Here is a 19,708-nt window from a genome sequence, read left to right on the forward strand (position 1 = left end):
TATTTTTTCCTCCTTAATCAAAAAACAAAAAAATCTTGGCCTCAGGTGCAATGATGTTCACTAAAACCATTTCTCTCCTGCCAGTTTTTAATGAGGATGTCCATGGTTTGTATTTTCCGCTGTTTCCAGGGTCCAGGGAAACTTGTGTTAGTAATCCAGATTTGGACTAACAGACTACAGTAACTATAGACATGCATCCGGTGTTCCAAATCTCAATCATTTGATAATTATGGCTCACTGAATCATCTCCAGACACAAGATGGCCAATGTTTGCATTTTTGTTGTTAAATTGCCTACCTGTCAGAACTAATATCTGTAAATAACACCTTATGCAGAGATTTTCAAGTACCAGTACGTACCACTGCATTATCAAAAATGTTAATTACTTCTTTTACACATAAAAATTTAGGGCTTATCCTTGCTCAACCAGTTTGTTCATGAACTTCTCCTAGAATGTCTTGTTACTACAGACATTTATTTGGTATATTTTGCTTTCCTATTCAGTCCTTCCATCTGTTTTACATGCATTTCTCTAACACATGAAGAGTTTCATGAAACAAAATAACATAGTAATTACACTGGAGCACACACCATATGGAAGCAGGTATCAAGTTTTTCTTTCTAACCAAACACCATACATTACTCTTTCAGAGCACTGTATGGTAAAATTGCATTCACATCTAAAACACCTCAATTATCCAAAACATCAGCAACATCTGGTGACTTTGTAAACCCTTCATAGATATCTCGGCCCAGAGTTTTTACAGCTCACATAACTGTCTCATTTATTTCCATACTGACTTCATAGTTAGGAACAACTCTCAATACTTCGACTCCATCCTCTTAGCCATCTATTTTTTCCTCTCATGGAAATTACTTATTAAAAATGCTTTACTGGAGCATTAAGTAGTCAGTTACAAAGAAACAATATTTTGTCAATGCCACAATACACAGGACACATGACACAACGGTCTAGAATTACACTCACCTGCAGCTTTTCAATTGTCATTTCATATTCTTTGGAAGAATTTCCTAATTTCTTCTCTGCAAATTCTTTTCGAACACTCATTTCACTAAATTCCTCTTGTTTCAGTTTTAGTGCTTTCTTCAGTTCCTGTTCAAATTAGTAAGAACTATCAGAGCTCAATTTTTTGTGAAGGATGATATAAACTATCTTTTAGACATTGTATTTCAAATAATGAAAATTCTATATTGATTAAAAAACTACCTAGATAAATAAAACTATTACATACTTTTATATCTGCTTCTCTAGCCTCTAGTTTTTGCTTGAGATTTTTAGTTTCCTCTAGTTCTTTTTTTATTGCTTGTGCCCTCAGTGCAATAGGTGGGACAGGCTAAAATAAAATACACAAAAAGCAGTTATAAATTGGTATATCAATTTAATATTTGAATTTTACATTAGTTGTCATACTGTACTTAATATACCTTTTCTTCTGCCCCAGAACTTACTGCAAGCTCATACTCATTGTCCTGTAGAACTTTATTCAGTTTTGCTACTTCTCCTGATATTAGTCCCATAGATGCCTTCATACTCTCAATTGGCCCCCGATCATCTTCATAAATGGAATCAATTGCAACATATGCAAACTCTCTTATTTTTTCATGTGGGACACCAGAATCAGGTTCTGCAAGAGGACAAGAGAATAATTAAATAGCAATACACCATAACAACTAAAACAAGGGAAACACTCTGTGGTAGTATTTCTCCCCCTACTGTAGTCCGCCCCAGTAGGTGAGTGGTCAGCGTGACAGACTGTCAATCCTAAGGGCCCGGGTTCGATTCCCGGCTGGGTCAGAGATTTTCTCCGCTCAGGGACTGGATGTCGTGTTGTCCTAATCATCATCATTTCATCCCCATCGACGTGCAGGTCGCCGAAGTGGCGTCAAATCGAAAGACCTGCACCAGGCGAACGGTCTACCCGACGGGAGGCCCTAGCCACACGACATTTCCATTTCCCACTACTGTACAACTCAAAAGGGTCTAGACAATGTTTTGACGCAGAGTTAAAAGACTAAGGTGTGAATAAAATCTATCTCAGTGGAAATGGGGCACATCACAAAATTTCATTATTGGTTAAAAAGCTATAAATCATCCACGAATCTAAAACATGCATCCTCTTACTTTCACATTTCACGATGAGCATTCTATTGGGTCAGGGCATAAGTTTGTAGAGTTTTTGTTTTGCATTTTGATATTCCAGTCGCTATGGGTTTGTTTATTGTTTATCATTTTTTATTTTTAGTCCACTGCTGCTACTTGAGTTTACATACTGTCGTTTTATCATTTGGAGATAGTGAGTGGAGCTATGGACACAAGAAAATGGAGTGCCACTTTGAGAAATGTGAACATTTTTGACATATTCTTCTGTTTGAGTGCAATAGAGGGGGGTGACAGCAGCAGAGACAGACAAACATTTGTGGCTTGTGTGGGGATACTGGCACTGGACAGAGCATGGCAGAAAAATGGTTTCCTCTTTTTAAGGAGGATTGTCTTGACATTAATGATTTTTCACATGCAGGAAGACCTTCAGTATTTAATGAAGATTGTTTACATGCTTTAATCCACAATATTCCACATCAAATTACTCAAGAATTGGCAAATGAGACAAACGGTGATCTATCCACCATAGTGTAACATATGCATGCAATAGGGGACATTAAAAAATCAGGTATATGGGTTCCACAAGCTCTAAGCCAAAAATCATATGCGTATCTCTGCTTGCTCGTTGTCAACTTTGACCATTCCAGAACAAAAGAAGTTTGTTATAAAATCTGTTACTCACTCACTTATCTCTCTCTTGATTTGTCACTTGCAGAGTTTTTGTGAGTGGTAATGAGATATGTTGAGATTATAAATCAGTGTTCTGCTTAATTGACATTAAAAAGTTGACAAGAAATATTAAAATACAGAAGAATGATTGAAAATGTGGTTTATGTGATTTCATAGATAGTCAACACAAAATATGAATCCCCTTGCAGCCTTCCACCCGCAGTAGGTGGAATGAAGTGAGCCTGAGCAATTTGTGGCCCTGCATAGCAGGACCACTGCATCAAGAATTGATAAAAGGTCAATTGTAAGAAGATATTCAAGGTAATGGTCATTTCTATTAATGTCAAGGTGACAGATCACTACATGGAATAGGTAATCTCATTAATGGAACTGTAGTCCAAGCAAGACTGTGCCATTCCATTTTGCCACCCCAAAATGAGTAACTTTTTATGGTAAAAAGAAGAACTTTTGCAAAGTATCAGAAGATAATATGATGTTGTCATGAGCAATGTACAGTAAGTAAACAAGTGAAGGAGAAATACAAGTGCACATGCTGTTTGGTCACTTTGAGTAATTACAATATTTAAGACAAAAAGAATTTTTTGATTGCGTACCAATCAAATAAGTTTGAATTGTCACAAAATGTGACAAAGGAAATCAGTTGACCACAGCAATCCGGTCAGGAACCAGGATTGTTTGTGCATTTCAATAACTTCTCTGCACATAAGTCACAAAGCACCAAGTCGATGTGATTAAGGGTTTCTGCGTGCGGTTTCGAGGCTACGAGTGCAACTGCAGCTTCCTACAGCATCAATCCATCGCTACACATTTCAGCACTGGTGCAGCTAACTGGGGCAATGGCTACTTAGCAGCTGCGTATCTGTATTGGAGCAACCTGCAGCTATTTGAACAACAAATTAGGTGTGCTGTACCCTGTACTGCCTACAGTTTTGTGTAGTGCATCATACTTTGTAAAGATTTGTGATAGCATTATTAAATATAGTTGTGTAATGGTGCTAAAATGTTTGTGCAACATGGAAAATGCTACAGACTGTGTAGACTTTTAGATTTTCTGTATGCTTGTCACAACCCATAGCATGGATAGCTGTACTGTAACAGAAAAATTAGATGAAGTGCCTAATTGTGTGATGACAATACTAACAATATGACTACACTTACAGCTAAGGTAATAAATTAGATTAAATGTACAATAGTATTATGATACTTCAATCCCTAGGGGAAAAGTGGGAACAATTAGGTGATATAGTACTAAAGTAAATAAAATTTCTAAAGTGGAGGAAACCTTAGTGATTTTACCTAAGGAGTTCAAAACAGAAATAAAGAAGCACTGTGATTCAGCAAGGGAAGAAACTGAAGAACAATTTAAAAATATAAATGAAATGATAGAACAAGAAGTGTCAACTAACAACTGGGTTGGTGCATACATTCATAGTGTTTTCCCACAAGTTTAATAAACACAACAGATACATATAATAGAGACTTTAGTCGCCAACAATAGATTCTCCTTCAGTATTTACAACAGTCTGCCAACACTGGAGAAACTTTTCGATTCCGTGACTGTAGAAATCATATGGTATTGAGGCAAAGAATTCCTCATGCCACATTCAGGGCTCATTTTCATCCAGAAAGCAAGTTCCTTGTAGGTTATTCAACAGAGACAAGAGAAGGTGAAAAATCTGAGGGCTCAAGTTCAGCTGAATAAGGTGGGTGCAGAATGACTTCCCAACGAAACTACTGTATAAGGTGTTTTGACAGTCTAGCAGAATGCAGGTGGGCATTATCACGGACTAGCATCACTTCAAGCAATCCTCCTGGTCCTTGTTCATCGACTGTGTCTGCACGATGCCTCAGTTGTTGACAATATAACAATAAATGTCAGTAGTGATGGCTACACCTCAGGGAAGCAATTCATAGTACTTCACACCATTGGTCTTCCGCCAGAAGCATAATGTTATTGTTTGGGATGCAAGCAGGTCTTTGTACAGGGAGTTGCTGCTTTGTTTGGGTTCAGCCATTCCTATCTTCTCTTGATGTTAGCATAAAGACACCATTTTTCCATCACCAGGAATGATACAGAATAGGAATGGTTGATATTGTTCACAAGCCAATTGATGATGAGCAAGCACAGATGCACATTTGGCTACCCACTGATTCTTGTGATTTTTGTTCAGAACCTGCAGTACCATACACCCGATTTTTTGCACCTTCCCCATTGCATGCAAACATTGTACGATGGTGGAATGATCACAGTTCACCACATTTGAAGTTCTTGAGTACCCTAATATGGATAATCATGGATTAATGCATTTAAACGACCTTCATCAAACCCCAAAGACCTTTCTGAACGTGGGGAGTCACTAATATCAAAACGAGCCTCCTTAAAATGAGAAAATCATTTTCTTGCCATGTTCTGTTCAGTGGCATTATCCCCATTCGGATGCAAATGTTTCTAATTGCCTCCACTACTGGCACCCCTCCACTGAACTACAACAGAAGAAAATGTAGGAAATAATCTGATTTCTCGGCTTGGCACACAATTTTTTAGCATTCACAGCTCCACTCATTATCTCCAAATGACAATATGTGAACTGAAACAGCAGCAGTGAACTAAAAAAAAAATAATAATAATAATTTACAATCAATAAATAAACCAATAGCAACCAGAATACCAACATGCAAAACAAAAACACTATGAACTTTTAACCCAACTTAATACAACTAATTTCAGAACTACAGGGTGAGTCACTAACTATTGCCAGCTAGAATAACACCAAAAGTATGATAGTAGCTGAAAGGTTTGTGGGACAAAAGTTGCAGGGGACAACGGGGGCCACAATATGGCGTTGGTTTTTTGATGCTAGGTCTGGTCGCATCTGAGATATGAAGGTCAACTTTTTTTTTTATTTTTATTTTTTTTAATGAGATGCTATAGTTTGGAACTTATTTTCTGATAGTGGCTTTCAACATGAATCCAATGTGATGTTTAACAGTAAGGTCTTTGAAGGTCACGAAGGTGTCATGAACATCCATTTACAGAAGGTGTTCGAAGTGATGACCATTGGTATCAATGCAGTGCTGTAATCTTCTTATCACGGATTGAGTGGTGTTCCTTACCACATCGGCACTTATCGAAGCACATGCTCTGACAATTCTCTCTTGCATATCTTCAGGTGTAGTTGGAACGTCTTTATAAACTATGTTTTTTATGAATCTCCACGAGCCATGCGTGGCTCATGTTCCTTCCATCATGTATTTTACACCCTGTTTTTAACGTACTTCCACCTCACTACGTTAATTTGAATTACTACTGTCAGTGAGTTGCTGCTTTGCCTGACTGTGAGCGGTGTTTGCAGCGCGTATATTCCCTCTCGTAATATCTTTGCTCGACTGCTATTACTCCCTGGTCGTTGTCTGTCGTAGGCCAGTTCGGGTCGTGAGGACATTGTCGGCATTCTGAGGGTAGTCGGTTGGTTGCTGTGGACCAGGGAAGTTTACTCTGCACGTTGCAGTCGACTGGGTCTGCTGGCAGCCCCCGCGCAGAGTCTGAGAGTGTGTGGAGCTGTCTGATCACTACGAGCTTCGTGGTTCACCGACCCAGGACGTCAAAGTTGAAGTAGTGGATTCAAGTACCCAAGCCACTTCCGTTCATGTTGTGTGGTTCGTTTCGGTGGTTTGCTGTTGGGGAGGTTTTCCTGTGAGCAATACCGAGTGTTTCTATTGCTAAAATTTAGACGCCATGCGGTGGAACTAACTATATTGGTTGACTACAATTCAAGTGCACCAGCAGAATTTTCTGCCTTGTGGCCGTTAGTGTTCCGGATACCTGCCCTGGCCACTAACGTAATTTCAGGCAGTGTCCTTTCCTCACCTGTTGTCGCTGTCCATCATGGTGTTTAGTTTTGACAGCTTAATACATATACATGATTGATTGTGGATATTCATGCCCATAACATTGTGTGTTTGAATTCTTATGTACCAATTGGTGGCAAGTAAGTCGTTTGTCGGTCGGTCGGTCCGTGGCTGTCCCTTGGTTGGGTTCCGATGGATCAAGTGTAGTTGGGCTCACCACCTTTCTCATTTAAGTGAACGAGGTCAGACCGACCCCCTGGAGGCTTCTGAGTGCTGTTGTCTCTACTGTCTTTCTCATCAGTGTTTGTCTGTTTATAATCTATCATAGCCAACGATAAAAAAATTCTTGGTTTTACTGTGTTTTATGTAAGTAAGTTTGAATTCTGGCAAGTGGATATTTGCTGAAAGGTTATTGCCGTTGTGTTGTCTTTTCCTTTAGTCCGGTTTCAGCCACTTAAAACTTAAGGCTTATGGTTATATTTTTTTTAAATTTTCGAAAATTAATTGCGGGCCTTCAGCCTTGGAACCTCCTTATTCTTAAAATTACCTTTCAAGCTTAAACATTGCAGCCTTCTGCCCTTGAAAGGTTATGGTAATTTATTTTAAAATCTCGAAAATTTTCTTGTTGATTTTTAAGATTTCTTGACTGGAGGCCTTCGGCCGTGAAAGAATTGAAACTCATAGTTGTAAAGGTTCGGCTATGTGCCGCTTTAGTTGTAAATGTGTTATCAGATTACAATAAATTACAATTTTAAGATGAAACTGACCCCAACCTTATTTGTGTAGGGTGAGTACATTGAGGATATCTTTCAGCATATAAGTCTCTATCTCTCACTGAATTTCGTTGGCATTCTCCATAAATGAGGAGCATATTGACTTGTTCTTGAAAGGGATACATCATTCACATTCGCTTGATTCAATGATACAGGTGTTACCATTCCTATTGGTATTTTATTGCCAAACCGTCAAATGGTGTTTACATGTCAATGGCACATTAGAGGGATACACCGTATTTGGCAAATATTTACTATTCACATGATATACGAGAGAGAATTGTCAGAGCATATGTTTCAATAAGTGACGAAGTGATAAGGAATACCATTCAATCCATGATAAGAAGATTGCAGCACTGCATTGATACCAATGGTCATCACTTCGAACACCTTCTGTAAATGTTCATGCCACCTTTCTGACCTACGTTGATATTCAAAGACCCTACCTGATTTACTTCATTGGATTCATCTCGATAGCTGCTATCAGAAAATAAGTACCACACTATAGCATCCCATTTAAAAAACAAAGTTGACGTTCACATCATGGCCTCCGCTGTCCCACAACCTTTTCAGCTACTATCATACTTCTAAAGTATGTGGCAAGTTAGTGACTCATCCTGTATAAGCAATCAAATCTCCGATACACAAAATTGAGTAGAAGTGTCATAACTAAACAGAAGAATTACTGAAATTGCTAATGATCCAAATACTGTAACTAATTTGGAGAAGCATCTATGGGTGCAATAGAAAGTAGCAACTACTAGTGCTGCTATTAATCCTGTGGACAATACGGTTGATCACGAGAGCGAACTTCAGAAATTGTGCCAAGAATTAGAAGATACTATGCAGGGACTTAGAAAAAATACAGCTGTATCTAGCCCTGGGTTATTTACTAAGCTGTTAGAAGGAAATTCAAAAGGGATTGAATTGGTCCATAAGGTTTCCGAAATTTAAGCCTGATGGTGAATCCATTCAATGTATTTTTTAAGAATACTTTCTAGATCTATGCCCAAGAAATGGGTGGATTCTAAGAAAATAAATTTTGCACTGGCTCATTTAGTAGTTGATGCTGCAGGATGGGGAACAGCCCATTCTGAAGAATTTAAATCATGGGAACATTTCCGGAAAAAATTTAAGAGAAAATATTGGTCAGCTAGTACTCAAGAAAAATTACGATGAGAATTATTAATACTGAATGGCACTAACTACATCTAAATATTTGGAAAACCCACTAGATAAAAAAGATTTTGTTCAGGTTCTTGATAGGTGATTATTTTGTGCGAAAAGAAATGCTGTACAGTGGGCAGTCTAGTGTAGATCAGTTAGCAATTTTTACAGGTGGTTTAGTTACATTAAATAAAGAAAGAGGAGATTTCAATCCTGAAGACAATCAGAACCTAGGAAATAAACATACAGAGAACACTGAAGGGTATCACTATAGAACAAAGTGTTGTAAGAAGAAAGAATATACTACTGTTATGTAGATAGGAGAACCTATAGTGGATGCTGTAAGAAGAAAAGTAATAGGGATAAGAATATCTCACAAGTATTTGTATCTAGCAATATTCCAATGAGCATACAACAAAGCACAACGTATCTTGTTCTAAATGAAGTTCACATACTAGTAATTATCCTATAACAGTGACTGAAAATGGATCCAGGAGGTAACAACTCTGTCATAGGCCCATGTACTGAAAGATTAATTTCTTTCATTCAATTTATACCTAAATGAGAAGAGGATAAAGTAGCAGAGGAAAAACAAACAAAACCAATATAATAGCAAACACATGGGGAAAAAGTGGTAGATATTTATATAGATTTGGGAAGCAAAATTTCATTTGTGTACCAAGAATTCCTATAGACCATCAGAAATAAGAATGCTTGCCCTATATTACCTGTGACAGGAGTACACATTGTAGGAACAACAGCAAAGAAAGGAACTCAAATTCGAGAAAAGACACAGAAATGTGTAATTTTAAGTTTACGCAGACCGTGTTGGTAGTGCCAAATGTAAATTTACGTATGTTATTAGGCACTGATTGGTTTAGAAAGTATAAAGTCAGATTTTGATATGGGAGTATTGCACTGGAATAATGGAGGTACTAATTATGGTGCACCATTTACGGTAAACTGCCTAGTAGATAATAATGACTACTGCATAAGTATTAAGTAACGAGGAAGCAGTAGTAAAGCTTGAATTCAGTGAGCAAATAAGGATCAAAGCCAAGGAATCTAGTATACTAACTAAACAACAACACTATTTATATAAGATTCTGATAAATCAGGAATAATTGGTGAACACATTTGTCAGTTCAAGATAAAAGATAATGAACCATTCTTTTGCAAACCATTGCAATTCCAATAAGTATAACACCAGTCATAAGTGAGGAAATAAACAAAATGGTAGAAAATAAGGTAATAAAAAGGAGTGTAAGTGTATATAATGAACTTTTACTAGTATTAAGGAAACAATAGGAGGGAGGCACTTTGAGATACAAGGACGTTAAACTGATACACAGAAACAGGAAGAGAGAAACACCTATGTGTATTGATGACTCATTAGCCATGTTTGAGTAAGGGAAGTATTTTATCTCAATGGATCTGATGGACAGATACTGGCAGGTAAGATTATTCATGAAAAAACACTGCATGTGCATTTGATGGGAAATCTTATCAGTTTAGAGACTTTTCCTTTGGACAAGAATTAATTATTCATGTGAATGATATCTTACTTGTATCCAAAACACGGGACAGAAATCTGTTTTAGGGGTTTATCGTCTACATTTCTTCAATCCTAAAACACCTATTCTTGTTCTTTATTATCTTTCTTCTACAATAGAAATAGCGATTCCAGCCCCCTCGTTCCACATGCAAATGTTACTATTACCTGTACTACTGTTTCCACAGGAAAAAGCCACAGGGCCCCATCATAAGAAACAGGTAAAACACGCGACACAAGGGCACAGATACTGCCACCCACTCCAGTCCAGTCACAACCATCATCTATCCCATCAAATGCAAGGCTACCTGTGAAAGCAGTCATGTGATCTACAAACTAAGCTGCAATAACTGTGCTGCATTCTACATGGCCCTGACAAGCAACAAGCTGTCAGTCTGCATGAATGGCCACTGAGAAACTGTAGCCAATACACAGCTGGACTATCCAGTTGCTGAGCACGCTGCCCAACACAGCAATCTTCACTTCAATGGCAGTTTCACAGCCTGCACGATCTGGATCCTACCTACACCACCAACTTTTCTGAATTGTGCAGTTGTGAATTCTCCCTGTAATAGATCCTACTTTCTTGTAACCCTCCTGGCCTCAACTTTCGTTAGTCCCTGCCTTCACCCACCTACCTCTTTCCCTGCTTCTATTCAAGCACTACACAGCCTTCCATTCCACCAATATACCCACAGTTTTCCTTCCCCTCCTCTACTTCTCTCCCTTACTGCTCCCTTTCCCCTCCACCTCCTCCCTTTGCCTAACCTCAACTGCACCTTTCCTCTCTCCACCATGGCCCTGCATGCTACTACAAGAAGGGCTTTACTGCCCCACTCTTACCTTGCCAACCCTCTCCCTTCCCACACCAGCCTCCTGCTTACCTCCACCACCCTGATTGTTTCTCCCATCTTGCTGGTTTCGAAGAAGGCATTTCGGCCCAACATTCACATGTTTAGCTGTCTTTTAGTTGCACCTGTCTGTGACTCAGTATTATCTGTATAGGGTGAATAGCAAAATAGCAATCTATCATGCTCATAATACTGTCAGTGAACAATATAAATATACCGAAAAGGAAATAACATGGTTTAAATAATGGAAAATCCAGGATGGTATGTAACAATATCATGAAAAGGATAGCTGCTACTCACCATACAGCGGAGATGGTGGGTCACAGATAGGCCCAACAAAAAGACTGTCACAAAATGAACTTTCAGCCAACAAGGCCTCATGCACACACACACACACACACACACACACACACACACACAGTCACGGTCGGCTGAAGCCAGACTATGAGCAGCTGCGCATGATGAGAGAGGCAGCAGTGTGGGGGTAAGGAGAAGGCTGGGGTGGGGAGGGAGAGGGATAGCAGGATGGTGGTGGGGGACAGTGAAGTGCTGCTAGTGAAAGTGTGCAGGGACGAGGTGGAGAGAGTGCAGGGCAGCTTGGTGCAATTGGGAGATTAGACGGAGAGAGAGAGGATGGGAGGAGGGGGGGGGGGATGGGAAAGGAGAGAAGTAAAAGACTGGGTACGATGGTGGGATAGAGGGATATGTAATGTTGGTATCAGAACAGGGGAGGGGCTAGATGATTAAAGACAATGACTAATGAAGATTGAGGCCAGGAGGGTTATGAGAACCTAGAATATATTGCAAGGAGAGTTCCCACTTGTGCAGTTTCTGTCAAAGTTGTCAGAACTTCTGCAGTTTACGTCAAGAATCAATATTTTAAAACATTTGGCATGTTTATCTTTGCTTGGTTCTCATCTCTGGGATCAGTTATGCACTAAAAATGGGTTTAAAATTCAAAACCTAGATCGTACAGCAATAACAAAGTTTGTGAAACAAGGCAGGTGTTTCATTTCCATTAATATAATATACAATGTTTATCCAAGAATCCACAGGTGAATCAATAACAAAGTTCTGTCATTTAATTCAGGGAAAAATCTATTAATGAATACTTGCCAAAACACTGCTATTCACAGAGTTAAATCACTTCATTGTAATTTATGGTATCAACATCAACTTTATTACTATAGTCACATACTTATATTATAAAGAAAATATAAATAAGCAAGAGAAAGTTTTTTCAATACTACATATTTTTTTAGATTATATTCAAACAAGTGGCTGTACTATAAGTGACTGGACAGCTGAGTCGTCATTCACTGAACATAGTGTTAATGAAGTTAATAGTCATTGTAAACTATTGTGACTATGAAATAAGCTTTCCTGATATGTCTGCAGTATGCATCAAAATTTTAAAACACACACAGTATAATGTTAGTTTGGAACAGAGCATTACCTCCACTGATGGCTATTTGCTGAATTGCACCCTTCAGCACCTGCTGCAAAACCTTGCAGATACGCGTTGCGTGCTGACAACAGTGCATGAGAGTAACAGCAATTTCATCTGAGAAGCCTAGTTTTGACAAAGCATGATCCTGTGGTAAGCGTCGTCTAATCTGTTTCAAAAGTTGCAGCACATTCTCAGATGTTGAAATCAGGTGTTGCAACAAGAGATTCATTTCTCCTGTTTCTTGTCCACTCTATATAAAAAAAACAATTAAAAACATTTAAGAAATAAGGAATTATTCTGAAGTCCTATATTGGCAGTCTTACCTGCATCAACACTGCTTATTACTCAACATTTCATTTGACTAGATCCAATCTACTTAATAAAGATAAGATAAAAAGAAACCTATATTACTGATAAATGCCAACATGAAAGTTTAAGGGCATTTTACCTCCATAAGAGTTTTTATTGAAGTGGCATCTGTCAGAATTGCATCACAGGCACTTGATAAGGCTTTGCCAGCATCGGCTAGGAGATTTGTCTGGTTACTTTTCATCTCATCCCCCAAGAGCACAGGGAACATTGTGCTGAAGAATGTTACACATTTCTCAAGAGCATCAAGCATGACATTTTCATCTAACTGTATAAGAACAGACATTCAAAGATTAATGGGCTTACACATACATTCACACTCCAAAACCAAGCACTATTTACAAATACAAAATAAATATTTTTTTGTTATCAAGTTGGCAATGCATTAAGTATAAGCTAACTATGATCTGGTACTATAACTGGAAGAATTGCCATAATTACGTATGTAGACTGAAAACTACACTTTAAAGTGCTTTTTTTCTCTCTTATCAACATTACCTGATCTCGACGTAAGAGATCAACAAATGCATCTACTGCTTTTTCTTGTGCAGCCATTTCAGGATATGCTGTTCCTACTTTCAGGAATGTTTCTGGAGAGCAAGCATTGAGACTGTATGTGAACTGATGAAGTATCATCTGCAAAAATTATTAGATCTTAAACTTAAATAAAAGTGATCAACATTTAGGAAATGTAATGTAATTACAGAATTTTGTATCTGCATGTGGAAAGAAATACCTGGAGTGAATGCACGAAGTGGCTGAATCTTGATTTGAAGGAAAACTGTTCAACAGTGTGACCTTTTAGGATAGCTGCTCGATCAATCTTTTCCACATTTGGAAATTTGTCACGAACTTGAGATAGTAATATATCTGCCTTCCAAAGCATACGTGGGACAAGCAGTAGCACTAAAACTGCATCATGATCACCTATGGGGGAAACATCACATCAATGTTTTGAAGCAACAGTTATTCTGCTTTCCACACTATGATTTAATTACTTCAGTATGTGTGTACAGGAGTCAACAGCAATTTACACTGATGAGCCAAAACGTTATGACCACCTACTTAATAGCTTGTTTGTCCATCTTTGGAAAGAAATACATCATTGATTCTGCATATCATGGTCCTGACAGTTTGATAGTGGGTTTGTAGAGGTACGTGGCATTAGATGTCTATGCACAGGTCATGTAAATAATGGGCTGCTGATTTGCATACGCAGTTATGGCACCTGATAGCAACACAGATAGGTTCCATACGATTTACATCAGGCAAATTTGGTCGCCGAGATATTAATGTGTGTTCACTATAATGCTCCTCAAGTCACTGCAGCATAGTTCCAGCTCTGAGACATGGACAATTATACTGCTGAAAGATAACATCACTGTCGGTGAAGACGACAAACGTGAAAGGACACAGGTGGTTCGTGGCTGTCAGTTTTTCTTCTCTTACTACCACAGGTCCCATGCAACCACAGGAGGTCTCCAGTAGCATAATACTTCTCCGTCCAACCTGCATCTATGGGGCACTGCATGTCTCCAGCCATTGTTCACTTCAATAACAGCTTTTGTGGAGACGAACATTGACCTACTGCAGCAAATATGTGATTAATCTGAAGAGTCTACACATTTCCATTGATCGACGGTCGAATCCTGATGGTCCCATGCCCATTGCACCTTAATTGACGATGTTGGGTCAGCAAGTGAACATGTAGGGGTCTGCTTGGAGCTCCATATTCAACAATGTGCAACGAACACTGTGCTCCAAAACACTTGTGCATGCACCACCATTGTGCTTTTCTGGCAGCAATGCCACATATCACCATCTATCCTACTTTACAGAGCAGACACACCTCCAAACCCCATGTCCTGTGAAATGTCATGGATGCCCAACCATTTGGCGCCTAGTGGTAGTTTCACTGTACTCATACTCCTTTCTGTAGATGTTCTTAACAGTAGTATGTGAACATTCAACCAGCTTTGCCATTTTTGAAATGCTTGTTCACAGGCTTTGTGTAATAATAATCTGCCCTCTGACAAAATTGCTTATCTCAGTGGATTTCCCTACTTATAGCCTGTATCTTTGCCCTTATCTGTATCTCTGTTATGCTGACATACTTTTCATAGTGTGTCACATGCCCGAAATGTCAGCAGGCGGCATCCAACCTCACAGTAGGCAGTGGTCATAATGCTTTGGATTATCAGTGTATTTTTAGCAACTACAACTCTGAGTGCTGGGAGCATACAACTAAAGAGCTTTGGTGTAAAGAATAGTTACATATTTCTTAATACTCTTCAGTGTATCAGCAAAAGAAGATAACTAACTTTGTATGTGGAGAAGGGATGTAATTTCATTTATCCCTTGGTATCACAAGTTGCTCTGCATAACAACATGATATTTATTCACTAAATGAATTCTAAGATATAATCAAAACAATTCAGCTGTCCACATTAGTCGCCTGCTACATTAACTACATGGTAACAAGTGTCTTTTTAACACATGGTGTTAATATCTTTTTCACGTCCTGCTGTGTCCACAATTGAATGAGGCAATATTCACTTTTCAAACCCGTGTTCATCATGCAAGTGTATGTCACATGGGCCAAAATAAGTTGTGAGAACAAGACATGAGTAAAAAAAACTATTTATTTCATATCTTTTAATTAACACTTAGTTGCACTTCACATCAAACTTTTAAAATCTGATATGATAATATTAGTATGTGCAGTCAGTCGACTGAGTAGTTGTTAAGACAGCAAGACGGTTCTCAATGAAGCACATTTGGATGCAAAGGCAGTTCAGTGATAGAAATACTGCCAAGATATTCTCTACAGAGTATTTAACAAAGTAGTGTGCAGGACCTAAGTGAGTAATTTGTGGAAAATGCTATCAAGAATTGTAAATATTTATCAATTTAAAAATGGAGAATACTCTCACATCGCAATTAAGAGTGCCTCATATTAACTGTATGGTTTGACAAGATGTCCGTTCTCAAATATTAGCATTCCTTGCTAACCCAAGATGGTTTGATGACTGTTCGGTTAAATGACAAAGTGTATTTTAACAGTGTATTTCAACAGTGTATTTTACTTGTTAATATTCATTCACCTTCTTGACTTAAGACGACAACTGAAAAGCCTACATTTTGATATGTGCAAGAAATCCATGTGAATGGTGTGCTGCTTCATTTAATATGAAATCAAAACATATTACCTACACAGGCGATACTCTGTCCACAAAACGTAACAATAAAATAACTACTGTCACTGTTATCTGTTGTTTACAGGCACACTGATGGAACAATGACGCAAGCCAAGTCATGATTAAACATTCAATGATCCTTAGTGAAATATTTTGGTAATATGAACAATAATGAGGCAACAGAACCACAGCAAGAATAAAAACAATCATTGATGCAAACCTGCAAAAACATGAATAATTATGCTGGATACCAAAATTCTCCAATTAAAAATAGCAAAGGTGATGGAGTGTGTTATTCTGGAGTGTATCTAAGAGTGCTAAGAAGAAAAGGCTGGTGGGGCACCAAAATTCATTCTGAATTCAGGCATGTTTCAGCCAAATAGCAAGTGATGGTGCACTAGTTCCAGCACAAAGATTTCAGTGATGTAGCTTCTGGCCAGATCTAATACAATAAAAATGAAGCATCCAAAATATTAACACTCCCATCAGTCTGCACAAAATAAAACTATAGTAAAGCTCCAAACAAACAGCCTCAATTTGCAATCTTCAGCCCAGTTCCTTCATCACACTGAGTACCATCAGAACAGAAGTTCTCTCTCTAAATTTACATCATCTCCTTTGCCCGCAATCCCCATCCCTCACCTAACTTCACATTATGTTAGACAATGGAAATGCCATGTTTATTAACCACATTATGGAAAGGATAGACTTCTCACTGTAAAGCCTTCTTCAGATAGCAAAGACACACACACACACACACACACACACATACACACACACACAAAGCAAGCAAGCAAGCATACCTCATGTACACATGACCACTACCTCCAGCCACTCCTGGCCAGTGTACATGAGGAATGCTCTCTCTCTCTCTCTCTCTCTCTCTCTCTCTCTCTCTCTCTCTCTCTCTCTCTCTCTCCCCTCCCCCCCCCCCCCCCCCCCCCCTCTCCCAAAGAGAAAAATGATATACAGAAGCGAGTTAGTAATTCCTACCCACCACCTTTTACATATTACAGCAATAGAAATTCTTCTATAGAATAGAGGGAGTTGTCAAGGATAAAAATTTCTCAGTTTATCAAATTTTATTTTGCTGTCTGTCAGACAAGTTACATCACTGGCTAAATTATCAAAAATTTTTGTTGCAACAATGTGCACAACATTTTGTACTAAAGACAATCTTAATTTGGAGTAATAAATTTCATTTTGCCTTCTGGTATTGTAATTGCACATGTACCTCATTGCTCCTTTTAACTGTAGTGGATTATTTACAACAAACTTCATGAGGAAATAAATATACTGGGCAGCAGTAGTCAGTATTCCTTAAACAGATGCCCACAAGATGACCGGGAGTAAGCACCACATATTATTCCCGCAACACAATTTTGCACAATGAAGACTTTCTAAAAGATAGGTTACACCAGAACATTATTCCATATGACATTATTGAATGAAAATATTCAAAATATGTCAACTTACTGATTTGTCTCTCCCCAAGATTTGCAATTATCCTAAGTGCAAATGTGGCTGAACTAAGTTGTTTTAGGACTTCCAAAATGTGTTTTTCCAACTTAAATTCTCATCAATATGGACCTCTAAGAATTTTTAAGTTTCCACCTTCTTTATTATTTCTTCACCATACATTACACTGTCAGAACTGAATATGTTGTCTCTTTTGAAATAGAGGATGACACCATTTGCAGAAAACCAGTCAATGATACTTTTCTGAACTTCGGTTACCATTCCTTCTGTTTCCATAAGTTTGCTTGAATTGATTACAATACAAGTGTCCTCTGCAAAAAGAACTATTCTACTATTCTGCTTGTTGTATACTAGACGGAAGATCATTTACATACGTGAGGAACAGTACTGGACCTAAGACAGAACCTTGGGGAACCTCATACATGATTTCTCCCCAACAATTTTCTGCATTCTTTTGGTTTTTTTATATATATATATATATATATATATATATATATATATATATATATATATAGAGAGAGAGAGAGAGAGAGAGAGAGAGAGAGAGAGAGAGATGGAAACATTCCACGTGGGAAAAATATATCTAAAAACAATAGAGAATTTTGTTTGTGTATCTATCGACGTGCCAGCGCTTTCGTTTGGTAAGTCACATCATCTTTGTTTATATATATTAATAGAGGGAAACATTCCACATGGGAAAAATATACCTAAAAACAAAGATGATGTGACTTACCAAACGAAAGCGCTGGCACGTCGATAGACACAGAAACATACACACAAAATTCAAGATTTCGCAACAAACTGTTGCCTCATCAGGAAAGAGGGAAGGAGAGGGAAAGACGAAAGGATGTGGGTTTTAAGGGAGAGGGTAAGGAGTCATTCCAATTCCGGGATCGGAAAGCCTTACCTTAGGGGGAAAAAAGGACAGGTATACACTCGCACACACACTCGTATCCATCCGCACATACGTGTATGTGCGGATGGATACGAGTGTGTGTGCGAGTATATACCTGTCCTTTTCTTTTTTTTTTTTTTTTTGAATATGTCTGCTTGTGTCTGTATATGTGTGGATGGATATGTGTGTGTGTGTGTGTGTGTGCGCGAGTGTATACCCGTCCTTTTTTCCCCCTAAGGTAAGTCTTTCCGCTCCCGGGATTGGAATGACTCCTTACCCTCTCCTTTAAAACCCACTTCCTTTCGTCTTCCCCTCTCCTTCCCTCTTTCCTGATGAGGCAACAGTTTGTTGCGAAAGCTTGAATTTTGTGTGTATGTTTGTGTGTCTATCGACCTGCCAGCGCTTTTGTTCGGTAAGTCACCTCATCTTTGTTTTTTTTATATATATATATATATATATATATATATATATATATATATATATATAACATTATCCACTGTTTGGCTATGCCATCAGTCCCATAAAACATTAAAACATCAATTTACCTAGGAGAATACTATGGTTCACACAGTCAATGCTTTAGAAAGGTTGCAGAAAATACCAATTGGCGCTAATTTATTATTTAATGCTTGTAAAATCTGGTGAGTGAATGTGTAAATGGCATTCTCAGTGGAGCAACCATTCTGAAACCCAAATTGTGATTTGATAAGGATACTATTATTTCTAAGGTGAGAGACTATTCTAGAATAAATCATCATCTCAAAAATTTTGGAGAATGATGTCAGCAGTGAAACAGATCAGTAGTTCTTGATATCTCTCTCATTGTCTTTCCTATAGAGGGGTTAACAGCAGCATATTTAAGTCTCTCTGGAAAAATGCCTTGAGTTAATGACGCGTAACATATTTAAGATAAGACTGGACTTCTTATATTGGAACACATTTTAGTACTGTATTGGCAACACCATCAAAACTAGATGAGCTTTTATTTTTAAGAGAACGTATAATTTTCTTAATTTCAGAAGGAGAAGTTGGTGATATATTCACAATGACAGAGTTTTATGAAAGTTACATTTGCAACACACTGCTGTGATTTTGTTCTTTAACTGTCTGTCCCTATGCTTTCTACTACATTTAAGAAAAGATTATTAAATGCATTTGCTATCAGTAACTCATTGTTTATAGACCTTCCATACAATTCAATAGTGATTAAGTCTCATTCTGTGGCTGGCTGCCCCATCTCTTGTTTCACTACATTCCATATAGCCTTAAGTATCATGTCTGAAACACTGATTTCTGACATTATGTGCACATTCT

General features: G+C 38.1%; 1 protein-coding gene across 3 annotated transcripts in view; it reads right to left on the reverse strand.

Moving 5' to 3' along the window:
- The window catches only part of LOC124605408 (dynactin subunit 1), a 166,903-nt gene that overhangs the window by 30,324 nt on the left and 116,871 nt on the right, over nt 1-19,708 (reverse strand). For all 3 annotated transcript variants that reach the window (XM_047137057.1, XM_047137059.1, XM_047137056.1), the window contains 7 exons: nt 13,560-13,750; nt 13,322-13,459; nt 12,903-13,091; nt 12,461-12,704; nt 1,447-1,646; nt 1,254-1,355; nt 989-1,114 (listed from right to left, as the gene is read on the reverse strand). In XM_047137057.1, the coding sequence (XP_046993013.1) occupies nt 989-1,114; nt 1,254-1,355; nt 1,447-1,646; nt 12,461-12,704; nt 12,903-13,091; nt 13,322-13,459; nt 13,560-13,750 (1,190 nt within the window). The remainder of the gene's footprint in view (nt 1-988; nt 1,115-1,253; nt 1,356-1,446; nt 1,647-12,460; nt 12,705-12,902; nt 13,092-13,321; nt 13,460-13,559; nt 13,751-19,708) is intronic.

The sequence above is a fragment of the Schistocerca americana genome, chromosome 3 (genome assembly GCF_021461395.2).
Source record: "Schistocerca americana isolate TAMUIC-IGC-003095 chromosome 3, iqSchAmer2.1, whole genome shotgun sequence".
In the NCBI taxonomy this organism is placed as follows: Eukaryota; Metazoa; Arthropoda; class Insecta; order Orthoptera; family Acrididae; genus Schistocerca; species Schistocerca americana.